Source organism: Gossypium raimondii, chromosome 1, assembly GCF_025698545.1.
Source record: "Gossypium raimondii isolate GPD5lz chromosome 1, ASM2569854v1, whole genome shotgun sequence".
Classification (NCBI taxonomy): Eukaryota; Viridiplantae; Streptophyta; class Magnoliopsida; order Malvales; family Malvaceae; genus Gossypium; species Gossypium raimondii.
The window spans coordinates 34,132,150-34,144,102 of NC_068565.1; the positions used below are offsets into that span (position 1 = coordinate 34,132,150).

An 11,953-nucleotide genomic window follows, 5' to 3' on the forward strand; every position below is an offset into this window, starting at 1 on the left:
ATGCTATAATAATAGAAAAACATTCCTAAAAAATAAAAAAAAGTAAACAAATATTAAAAATGCTCAAAATTTCTGCAAAATCAAAAATGAGATATAATTAGAAAAGAAACAGGTGTGTATAACATTGGATTTAAGGGAATCTAAACTCTATACGCAGTACATTGCAACAAAGAGTAACTTCAACAACACAGATGTGTATAAAAACAAGGCTATTCAATAGAATAGGGTACCATAAAAAAGACTAACATGCATTGATTAAATAAAAAGCTTACACATACTTGAACAACTAATGATGTAGTTTAACCAAAATAAATTGGGAGTAAAAAAGTACATGGATACAGCCATGGGTAATGTCAAAACTCAAAACAACACACCATATTCCTTTCTTTCCCTTCTTCCTTAACTAGCGGCCCTTATCTGTCACTTTTCAGGTTTGGTCTTTCCTGCCTACTTCTTTCTTTTTCGATCCCTTCTTTTTCTTTTTTCTTTTTTTGAGGTTTTTTTATATGTTTTGGGTTCTTTTCTAGAAATAGGGTACCACAAAAGATACTAACAGGCAAAAAAAGGTGCCAAATTATCTAGAAATAGTACAATACGCCATGTAAATATTCTCCGAATGGTTACTGCTTGCTTAAGACTAAATAAGGTTGATTCAGCTGGATAATAGATAGCTAATAACTAAATATGTAAAACAAAATTACATCTCTTCAAATCATTCCAATTAATAAACAACAATACAATTTCAATCATTGAATGAGGAACAAAATGAGCACCATCATTAAGCAACAAAATCCAGAAGGTAAACAAAATGAGGAGCAAAATGAGCACCATAATTTGCAGCGTATGGAACAAAATGAGGAGCAACAAAATAGAGAAACATTGAATTCCCAATATGCAAATCCAGAAGGTAAATAAAGAGCATCATCATTTAAAGATTTCCAATTTACCTTGATTGAATTGGAAAGCTTTTCTTGAGGGTTTATTTGGAGATACTTGGGATTGATATCTACTCACTGCATTTGAAGAACACAAGTCTGTTATGGTCGACAAAACTGTACATATATAATATACCTAAATGAAATTGAAATAGGCTGAAAAAATGATACATTATTAAAACGGCAACATTGTTTAAGATACAGACCCAAATGCTCTTCAATCCTCCGTCAACATTAACAAGTTCAAAGAAGAAAGATGATTAAAGCCTAAACTAGCACAACTAGAACATACGATACATTAAGCAGGTGGAAAACATCACAACTTCATACAAGCCTTCAGCAAATTTAAATCGATTTGATATTAACTTAAAAGTTCCTTGAAATCTTCAAGCTTCATTTAACTTCCACTATCCTGTTTATAAAGGGAGCTTTCCACTTAGTTGCTTAGAAATACAATAATAATTTAAACAATCTAATTTTTTTTTAATGAGCAGTTCTAAAGAATTGCTAGAATTAGATACTTTTCTTTCCATATTTCTCTATTTTCTCAGAACACAAACAAGTATCAAGCCTAAGAACCACAAAATCTTGCAAATCAAACGATCCAAGCAAGAAAAAATAGCAAACCGAAAGAGGAAAAAAAGAAAAGAAGCGATATACCAAAACTTTCTATACTTGCTGAATAAAATATTTTTTTAAAAAGGAACTACTTCAAAATCCAAGTGAGTAATTGAAAGCTTGATTGATCTCAAAACCGTACAATAGCTCGAGAGTCCAAATAATTAAGACTAGTGCGAGAAGCGAGATGAAAATCTTTGGAAAAAGCCAAATTTTCTCTTCTTTAAGTTAAAACCTTCAAACAAGCCAAGTGTGTATACTCATTCAAAAGAGTAAAATAATTGTGTAAGGATGTGTTTGGTTGCTGAGAAAGCGCAGAGAAAAAATAAATAAATAAAATACAAAATTCAGAGGCGTGAGGAGAATGATGCATCTTTTTTGCTTGCCTCTACTTTTTTTTCCTGCTTAACACAAAAACGAAATTCCTTTTATTTGGGTTTCAAATAAAAGAAGAGGAGGATTATACAAAATTAGCTACCATTGTTCGCATGCAATGGCGCCGAAGATCCTTATGTAACAGCTTGTAATGAGCCTTTCTGATTTTTCAAGATTTGGAAATATTTGTCGACAGGATTTGGATTTCACATTCGAGCAAATATAATTAGCACAGAGAAACAGAGAAATACCATTCAATTTCCATGAAAATCAATCAAGAAACCAATGCAGTTGGTAATTTCCATGAAAAGCAAACATTGTTTTTTACAAGTTTCAAACAAAAAAGGAATTCAAAACATACCCAGAAAGGATGGAGATCAACGCAACTTTCTCAGAATGTGGAGATCAATAACCTTGACAGAGCCCTAGTTCTTGCTCGAAAACGATAAGGTCGGAAGAAATCAGGAGGGAGAGGGTGGAGGTGGAGGTGGCTTTCGGGTTGGGAGGGTAAAACAGGGAAGAAGGATTCGGTACAACCTAAAACGCAACCAAACTGAACTTTCCATCCGGAATGGAAACCATCAAATATGACGAATAGGGGCGTAATGTAATCAGCCCGTAATAGGGCATTACGTCCAACCAAACGTCGGAATAGGTAGGGCCCACCGAATCGGGCTGTAATGGTATTCCCATTACATCCAACCAAACGGGCTGTCAAGTTTGGTTTGAAAAGATGTTTGTTTATCTAAATTTTTTATTTGAAATCAAGTTTTGGGTTGAAAAGTATTTTTCAACATCAATGATAAATTAGAATTTTAACCCAAGCCAAAAAGACAAAAGCGCTTTTCATTTACTTTTTATTCACCCATTAAATCTTCTATATTACAATATCATGTCTAAAATTGACATACACTATCAAAATTTTCAAAATTATTTTTTTTAAAACTTTTTTTCACAGTACATTTCAACTTTAATAATAAACTAGTCTTAAATATACTCAAATTTACATTCTTCTAATTATTTAATAAGAAAATGTTATCTATATTAAATCTCTAACAAAGTAAAGATATTAAGTGCGAGAAGACCTGTTTATGGGTTGGGCCACCTAGCCCGGCCCGAAGCCCCGTCCGAAATGTGAGAGGGTTTGGCAAAAATATAGGCCCGAAAAATGAGCTTGGACAAAAAAATAAGGCCCATTTAAAAAATGGGCCAGGCCTTTGGTAAGGCATTTTTGGCCCGGGCCCGACCAAATTCACTAAAGGCAAAAAATATATGTTTTTTTTTGTTTTTTAATATTATTTTCTTGTTGTTTTCTCCCTATTTTGCAACCATTTTACAATTATGTTGCTACTATTTTGTTGTCATTGTTTAGATATTGTATAAAACTTATTTTATTGTTAATTTTGTTATTATTTTAAAGATATTTGTTAATTTTGTTATTATTTTAGAGGTATTTGCTTGTTAAGTAGCATCTATATTAGTGTTATTTAAGTATACATATTTTTTAAAATTTATTTTCAATTTTTTGAGAAATATTTATTTTGATGTTTTTAATATTTTTGATGTATTATATATATTTTAAAATTATATAAAAATAATATAAAAATTAATATAAATGCAGTTGAATTCGGGTTCAAATTTTAGCATTTTTATCTGGGTCGAGCTTAGGTAAAATTTTAAGTCCATTTTTCGATCGAGCCAGGCCTGTACCTAGCAAATGGGCCTAAATTTTAATTGAACCCGGCCCAACACGACCCGGCCCATGCCCAGCTCTAAGTGGGAACGAGTTTCTTGAAATGTTAAAAATAATGTCCTTAATACTCTAAACAAAAAAAAAAAAAGGTAGTGTCCTTTACAAATGCCATTGGTCAAGTCAAGCGAATCTAATATATTTAGGTACATGGTAAAAGGATACAAAGAGTATATTAATAAATGATACAAAGAGTATAGAGTAAAAACACATTAAAATATCTTTAAAATCATGATTGTAAGAGTGCATTAATAATTTTAAAAGATTTCCCAAATTGATTTTTACATACATTTATTTATTTATGAGTTTCACTTTAAGGGTATTTATAAACGCCAAGTAAATATTTTATTACAATTTTATTAAATAAAAGTTAAGTTTAACATATTAATTTCCTCAATTAAAAATTAAGCTAACTGAATTATTAATAAGTTTATATTTTGGTTATTTAACTTAAAAAAATTATAAAACAGTCACTAAATTTTTTGAAATTTTTATTTAAGTCACTAGATTATTAAAATTATTGTCATATGATTTTTTTCGTTCGCACTGCTAAAACCAATTGAAAGCTCCCCTTCTCCTCCTCTTGTATGGTTTAGTTTTTTTTTCTTCTTAAAATGTCTTTAAACTTTATGGTTCTACAAACCAAAATCCGAGTAAATTTGTTCTTTTACTATCTCTGATGCTAACTATTAGATTAACTTGAATTTAAATTGTTCTTTGCTACTCATTGGTGGATACTGTTTCACTATATTAATCATTGACTCATTGCTTGGAGTTAGTCGATTGAACTTTTGAAAAAAAAATTTAATAACTCGATGACTTATATAAAAACTTTCGGATAATTTAATAGATATCTTTTAAATTTTTTGAGGTTTAGAGATCAAAGTATAAACTTAATAATAGTTACTCTTGAATTTTTTATTACATTATTTATATATTACCCTTTATGTAAAATTTCTTTAGATGAATTTTTATCTTCAATACAATAAATTTAATTTTATTTTATCTCCATCGTTATTTTTCGATGTACCATAAATAGTAACGCTACTCTGATATCTTAATAATACTTTTTAAGAAAATAACAAAACTTATAAAAGAAATCCTGTGGGGAATATGACCGTTGAATTCAATCTGACATACCACGTCATCACTGAGACAGTACTCCCCTCGTAGATTGTGACTCTACTCAATTATCTTTAAAGAAGGAAAGCATAATTAAAAGAAATTAAATGCCAAATATATGTATTCCCCTGTGGTGGGCATTAGTTGCTAACGGTGCACATTATTTGAATCTGGACCGTCTGATTTCTGACACAACCTCTGATCTATCTATCAAGGATCCTAGAGTGCTAAATAATACTGTACAAACTAACAAAAATCCCTGCTTCCTTACAACTAAACAAAAACAAAAACATAAAGGCCCCTCTCTAGCCACTTGTTTTCTATTTCCACTTCCAAAATTTCTCCTCCTTTTTCCCACTGTTTTTTCAGTCTGGGGTTCTTTTGTTTTTGGCGTCTGTCCGGTTCTTTTTGAGCTCCAACTTAATACCTTTGTATAGTTTTCAAAGATTGAAGCTTTTCACTCAAAATGGCTATTTTACTGCTGCTATTGCCTCTGCTTGTCTCAGCTGTTTATGGTGATGAAAGTAAGTCTCTTTGAAGCTATACTTAACTACTTCCAATCCTTAGGCTTTACCTCCCTCTCTATATTTGTGTTTTTGTCTTTGCTGATATTTCTGCTTATCTCTGTTGAAAAAAACCATTTAAATTCCTTGTTTCAGTGATGGGTAGTGTGTATTTTCCTAGGGAGGGTGCTACTTATTCTGTTTAGCACTCTAATCATCTTCATTTGATGTTTCCTTGAGTTCATTCATGGTGGAAATATTGAATTTTAAAAACAAAAATTATTGTGTTGTTGTAAATCAAAATCTTACTTTAATTATTTGATCATGAACCTTTGTTTTTATTTTCTGTAGAAACTAGACATTCTAATGTTAAGAGTGAGGAAGAGCGAATGGTCTTACCCTTTTGCAGTCAAAGCAGGGGCCTCTGTTTAAAAGTCTTTCCCCTTTGTTGGAATTTCTTCTGGTCTTTCCTTTCACTATCTTCAATGGGAATCTCAGCTAATAACGCATTCCAGCTCATATGGTCCTTTACCCCAGTTTACACTTACATTTGACATAATACTTTTGAGGACCAAAATAACCTCATTCAATGGAAGATTTCCAAGTTGTTAAAGGTGTTGGTATCTTAGGAATATTTATGTACACTGGAGGGTAGTATTGTCATTTTAATGGTGTATAGTTAACATGTTTGCCTAGTTGGTCCCGTACGTTATATGTTGAGTTCCATCACCTCCCTGAACCGTTTCTTATAGGAAATAATTTAAATATTTTAAAATGAGTTCTCAGTTCATGTGCTTTGGTATTTTTTATGATGGATGTTGCTATGACATGTCTGACGTCTTATTGTATGTTTGTTTAAATTGTTAGGAGAATTGTAATGAAAAAGAAAACTCTTATAATATATATATCATATTAATGTTGGTTTCGAGGCATAGACAAGTATAGGAGGATTGTGTTACTTATATGGTGTGATATGTTACCCACCTTTGAGCTAATTCTATTTAATATTCAAAATTTTGCTCCAAATTCAACATTTTTGCTTCTGTTTCTTTCCTAAAATGACTTGGGAACCTTTGAGTCAAAACTTACTGCTGACGGAAAGTATGAGGTTGACCCCAAAGATTATATCGTAACTTATGTTGAACTTCATGCAGAAGTCTTTAAGATATTGCTTGAATATGAGGAAGCTTTCCCCTTCTAGAAGCACTCGCCTTTAAGCCATATACGTCTTCTGTACTTGGTTATAATTATTGTATTGTCTTGGAAGTCTCAAGGTGGAAGGTGATAAAGAGATAACCGGATCAAGCACATATTTGAAATGTAATCCTACATTGGTTGATCTCTGCAATAAAAGATAAAATTCCTTATGATTGCGTTGCTATGTTTAACCTAAAGCTATTTGTCAAACTCATGCTGATATGCAGCTATTCATTATTAAAAGGACTGTTTGAAGCAATATGCACTATGGAAGTTAACATACATTGATGAATATAATCATATTAATGATATCATCAACATATTTCTTTTAGGAATGAACTGCAATATTCTAGTTAATGGAGTCAATGATATCATCAATATATTGACATTGTTAATCTCTTGTCAAGATGGAAGACGTTTCATCATAAAATTCCTTATGATTGCGTTGCTATGTTTAACCTAAAGCTATTTGTCAAACTCATGCTGATATGCAGCTATTCATTATTAAAAGGACTGTTTGAAGCAATATGCACTATGGAAGTTAACATACATTGATGAATATAATCATATTAATGATATCATCAACATATTTCTTTTAGGAATGAACTGCAATATTCTAGTTAATGGAGTCAATGATATCATCAATATATTGACATTGTTAATCTCTTGTCAAGATGGAAGACGTTTCATTTTTCTTGGATATCATGTCTTAACATTGGCCTATGGATCTTTTTATGCAGAAGCCTTTATCGGAGTGAACATTGGTACGGACCTTTCCGACATGCCCAGCCCTACTCAAGTGGTAGCCCTTCTCAAGGCTCAGAATGTCTGGCATGTGAGGCTTTATGATGCTGATCGAGCTATGCTCCTTGCACTTGCCAACACAGGTATCCAAGTGACTATCTCTGTCCCCAACGAGCAGCTCCTTGGTATTGGTCAGTCGAATGCCACTGCAGCGAACTGGGTGGCTCGCAATGTTATAGCCCATGTCCCTGCCACCAACATCACAGCAATAGCTGTTGGGTCCGAAGTACTAACTGCACTCCCAAATGCTGCTCCTGTCCTAGTTTCTGCCTTAAAGCTCATCCACTCTGCCCTTGTTGCTTCAAATCTTGACAGTCAAATCAAAGTCTCTACGCCACATTCATCTTCAATTATTCTGGACTCTTTTCCACCTTCTCAAGCCTTCTTTAATCGTTCATGGGATCCTGTAATGGTTCCATTGCTGAAGTTTTTGCAGTCTACTGGGTCGTACCTTATGCTCAATGTATATCCGTATTATGATTATATGCAATCAAATAACGTGATCCCGTTGGACTATGCTCTTTTCCGGCCCCTCCCTCCAAACAAAGAAGCTGTGGATGCTAACACACTCCTGCATTACACTAATGTCTTTGATGCTATTGTTGATGCAGCATATTTTTCTATGTCATACTTAAACATCACCAATGTTCCGATTGTAGTCACCGAGTCTGGTTGGCCTTCTAAGGGTGATTCATCTGAGCCTGATGCTACGGTTGACAATGCTAATACATACAACAGTAACTTGATCAAGCATGTAATTAACAACACTGGGACTCCTAAACACCCTGGGATCACAGTTAGTACTTACATTTATGAGCTTTACAATGAGGATTTGAGACCTTCGCCACTCTCGGAAAAGAACTGGGGGCTATTTGATGCCAATGGAACACCAGTTTATATTTTACACCTGACAGCTGCTGGTACTGTTTTTGCAAATGACACTACAAACCAAACTTTTTGTGTTGCAAAGGATGGTGCTGATCCGAAGATGTTACAAGCAGCTCTTGATTGGGCTTGTGGACCTGGGAAAGTTGATTGCTCACCTTTGTTGCAGGGGCAACCATGTTATGAGCCCGATAATGTGGTTTCCCACTCAACTTATGCTTTCAATGCATACTTCCAACAGATGGGCAAGTCTACTGGAACCTGTGATTTCAAGGGGGTGGCTACCATCAGTACAACTGATCCAAGTATGTGACTATAAGATTTGGTCTTATAGAATAGGAGATTAGATGTTGTAGTTTTTCATTTTATGGTTTACTCACTGGTATTTTGATAATCATTGTTACCTGCTGATGATTTGGTGTTTTTGAGATATTGACTTACGAACGTTATTGATTGGTGACCTTTGATTGGTGCAGGTCACGGTTCATGCATATTTCCTGGAAGGTATGCTCCTAATTATTTCTAGTTCAAGCTGTATTATGATGAACATACAATGGCTTTAATGAAATCTGATGATCGTATGACTTTGTTTTTGTCTGTAGTTTTGGAAAAAACGGCACCATCACTAACGGTACATCACTGGCCCCTTCGTCGAATGACACGAGTTTAGGCTGCCCAACACAATATTTCTACGGGAGTTGTTCGTTCACAACCTCCGTGATAATAGGCGCTTTCCTTATGACTGCTGTTTTCTTGTAGAACTTGTTTGTACTTTACCCTTTGGTTTTAACAACATTCAATCGTTTCTGAAAATTCGATTCCATCTCTGTTGGAATACTTGCAGCAAACCCAATTTTGTTTCTCCTATTGGAGTCGAGTCGAAGGGTGGAAAATTTAACTGAACATATGGATAGCAAGTAGTGTTTAGATTGATTTGGTTCGTTGTCATTGGAGTCTGTACAAACCAACTATGAGATTTTTCAAGATTTTTGATGTGTAGCTATCTTATTCTTTTAACTTAAATTTGAAAGTGTCCATTGATATTTATTTCATCAAGGTTATCTTGTGAGGTTCATTTGATTGTAATTGGTTCAAGTGCATATATCTCATGTTCGAATAATCTCTCAAATTTATTCAAAATCATCAGACTTATCATGGCAAACACTACAAATCCACCCTATTGAACCCGTTGAAGCTATCTGCATGTTGGCATGTTGAGTACAGCATGGCTTATTACAGAAATTGCATTTGGGAAGCTGAATCCAACAATCTAGGCAAAGAGTATCAGCACAAACGGTTTCTTCCAAGTCTCCATTTTCGACACACTTGCCACATTCTTCACACCTTGGAATGCAGAACATGCACATCCTACATCCAGTCATTGAATTCTCTCTCTTCCTTTTGCATTCCTCTCTAGGACAATCAAATACAACCCTTACTTCATTGCATTTGGGACAAAGTTCCACATCAATAACTCTCCCAAGTTCTTCCCATCTATATGCTCGCAACCTTCTGTAATTATGATATAAGAGAGGCTGTCTCGTTTGCTGAATCTGCGGCAGTTTTTGGTTTGTTTGGAGGTAAAATTGAAGCCTTTCGAGGTGTTCTTTCTTCATGTTGGCAATGCCGTTTATCCAAAGGCTTTTTAGGCCATCTTGGCAGTCGGATAGCTTCTGCAGAGCTCTTATTACTCCATCAGGGGTTAAGCCAGTGCAACCTGGTATGTGAAGCTGAATCAACATATAAAACAACTTCTTAGTTTATATTAATGTCTTAATTACACAAGTTGTATTTACTGCACAGAAAAGAAGATCATAATTTAGAGTTGAGTGTGGTTGTTTTTGATCCACACATATATAAGATAGAGGAAAACGAAACCCTGCCATTGAAATCTTATCCATTCCATATCCTAAAAGGAAGTATATTTGGAAAAGAAATAATAAAAAAATTCGTACCTTACTGATAAGAGGGTTTTGGTCGATTACCCTTTGAAGCCCATCATCTGTAATTTTGGCACAGTACATGAGAACCAAGGTTCTTAGCCTACCATTTGCCTTTGAAGCAATTTTCATCAGAATCTCATCTGACAACCTCAAGCTCAAAGGCCTTTCAACGATGACGTTTAGCCATGGGAGTACATCCTTTTCCACTGCATCTCTCAGTGACCTGCAAACTTCACTCATGGACAGAAGTTCAAATAATGGAAGGTAGGCCAAGACAAGAAACAAAGCCTCATGGGGTGGCCCTGCAAAACTGGATTGTTTATGTGAAAGGGTTGCAAGTTCCATGCTCTTTGCAATCTCCATATTGTTTTGATGAAAGAACTGTCTAGATTATATATAGAGAATATAAATCCTTAACAAATAAGCGACCAAAATATGCCCTAAACTAAAGGAGAAATAAAATGAAGATGTTGACAGGAGGGAGGAAGGGGTTCAATTGTGAGTTTGTCAAAATATGTATTCCATTTTTCTTGCCCTCGAAGGATTTGCTCCATAGTTGACTAGCTTTAAATTCAACCATACAACTAAGTTTTTTTTTTTTTTGTTAGTTTTAAGAAAAATGGAACATTAAACTAAAACAAATGTTACGGATTATAATCTGATCTTAAGATTGTTGTGTTAAACACCTTCTATAATTACACTATGGTAGTTTCAATCATTTACATTTTTCAACTGTAAGTTTTTCACCATCCACAAACAAGTCACTGTTGACCTGTCTGTCCTTGATGGAAAGATGTGCAAAGGGAGTAGCAACTTGGAGATATGGACCTAAGTAGAGCTTTCTCCTAGTGTCTATCCAACCCTTGTCCAACAATGAAGATCATGTATTCAAGCAAGGCCGAATCACAGGGCAACATTATAGGACCATGACTTGATAGACCAAACTCTTCCTCCGAAAAGCTTTAAGAGTTCAACAAATATGTTGTTGCTGAGATATGACAAGGGCACATGATGCCGCTTTTGATCTGCTGTGTAGATGACAAATTGACCTTTTTCAGCCACCGGTGATTCATCGACACCGCCTGCTATAACTTTTGCATTGGATGTCCCCAGTAAATAAACTCTTTCTCTCTGTTAAACAGTTGTTAAAATGGTTAGTTTGATAGGTTGTTACAAAATCTATTAACCAGTTCATTAGGCAGTTGGTTCTCATATGTGTATAAAACGTCATCAGTGTATTCATTTAAGATCAAGATAATAAGACTAAAGAATTCTTCTATACGTCATTTTTCTATTTATACCTATTTTGTGTAGTATCTTAAATGGTATCAGTCAGCTAATCCTGGTGAGTGCTTCCATTATTCGCGTTATGGCACCGTCAACCGATTCTAACTCTGCTGATCCTATGAGTTCGTCGTTTTCAAGTGCTCGTTTGGTTCAATCTTTCCCTCGTCGTGATACGGTAAAGTTAGAGGAGAGGAGCTTTGTTCAATGGCAGCAACATATTCGACTCATAATAGAGGGATATGAGCTGTAGGGGTTCTTGGAGGGCACATTGGCTGCTCCACCTCAATTTGTTGCATCTTCAGAAAGTACGCTTCTTCCAAATCCAGACGCATCTCTGTTTAATTAACAGGATAAACTGTTAGCATCTTGGCTTCTTTCCACTATAAGTTCATTGATTTTGTCGTATTTTACCTTTGCTAAGTCTGCGTGTGAAATTTGGAGCATCATAAATCGGCTATTTGAAGTTTCTACTGCTGCGAAAATCTCTCGTGTTAAGCATGATCTGCATTCTATAAAAAAGGGCGAATTAACTGT

The 11,953-nt window shown here is 34.5% G+C and overlaps 2 protein-coding genes and 1 pseudogene across 3 annotated transcripts; 1 reads left to right on the forward strand and 2 right to left on the reverse strand.

The window, feature by feature from the left end:
- The first annotated feature begins 5,074 nt into the window (after positions 1 to 5,074).
- LOC105785657 (glucan endo-1,3-beta-glucosidase 3) lies at positions 5,075 to 9,212 on the forward strand. Of its 2 annotated transcripts, XM_052633380.1 has the most exons (5): positions 5,075 to 5,324; positions 6,458 to 6,623; positions 7,241 to 8,494; positions 8,666 to 8,693; positions 8,792 to 9,212. In XM_052633380.1, exons 3-5 carry the CDS (start codon positions 7,282 to 7,284, stop codon positions 8,946 to 8,948), a joined length of 1,398 nt encoding a protein of 465 aa, XP_052489340.1. In that variant the 5' UTR covers positions 5,075 to 5,324; positions 6,458 to 6,623; positions 7,241 to 7,281; the 3' UTR covers positions 8,949 to 9,212. The 2 variants fall into 2 exon arrangements, with proteins under 2 accessions (XP_052489340.1, XP_012467231.1); XM_012611777.2 differs by lacking the exon at positions 6,458 to 6,623.
- Positions 9,213 to 9,298: 86 nt separating this feature from the next.
- On the reverse strand, positions 9,299 to 10,608 carry LOC105785658 (F-box protein SKIP28). The gene is made up of 2 exons (XM_012611781.2): positions 10,145 to 10,608; positions 9,299 to 9,919 (listed from the first exon to the last, which is right to left on the reverse strand). Exons 1-2 carry the CDS (start codon positions 10,493 to 10,495, stop codon positions 9,320 to 9,322), a joined length of 951 nt encoding a protein of 316 aa, XP_012467235.1. The 5' UTR covers positions 10,496 to 10,608; the 3' UTR covers positions 9,299 to 9,319.
- Positions 10,609 to 10,759: 151 nt separating this feature from the next.
- On the reverse strand, positions 10,760 to 11,363 carry LOC105786976 (auxin-responsive protein SAUR64-like; annotated as a pseudogene).
- Positions 11,364 to 11,953: the final 590 nt, after the last annotated feature.

Bases quoted from the DNA above. Each gene is read 5' to 3' on its own strand.
- LOC105785657 (XM_012611777.2), top strand. From the start codon at position 5,267: ATGGCTATTTTACTGCTGCTATTGCCTCTGCTTGTCTCAGCTGTTTAT. The intron at 5,325-7,240 runs GTAAGTCTCTTT...CTTTTTATGCAG, and splicing joins AGCTGTTTATGGTGATGAAA to AAGCCTTTATCGGAGTGAAC. The intron at 8,495-8,665 runs GTATGTGACTAT...TGATTGGTGCAG, and splicing joins CATCAGTACAACTGATCCAA to GTCACGGTTCATGCATATTT.
- LOC105785658 (XM_012611781.2), bottom strand. From the start codon at position 10,495: ATGGAGATTGCAAAGAGCATGGAACTTGCAACCCTTTCACATAAACAA. The intron at 9,920-10,144 runs GTACGAATTTTT...ATGTTGATTCAG, and splicing joins AAAACCCTCTTATCAGTAAG to CTTCACATACCAGGTTGCAC.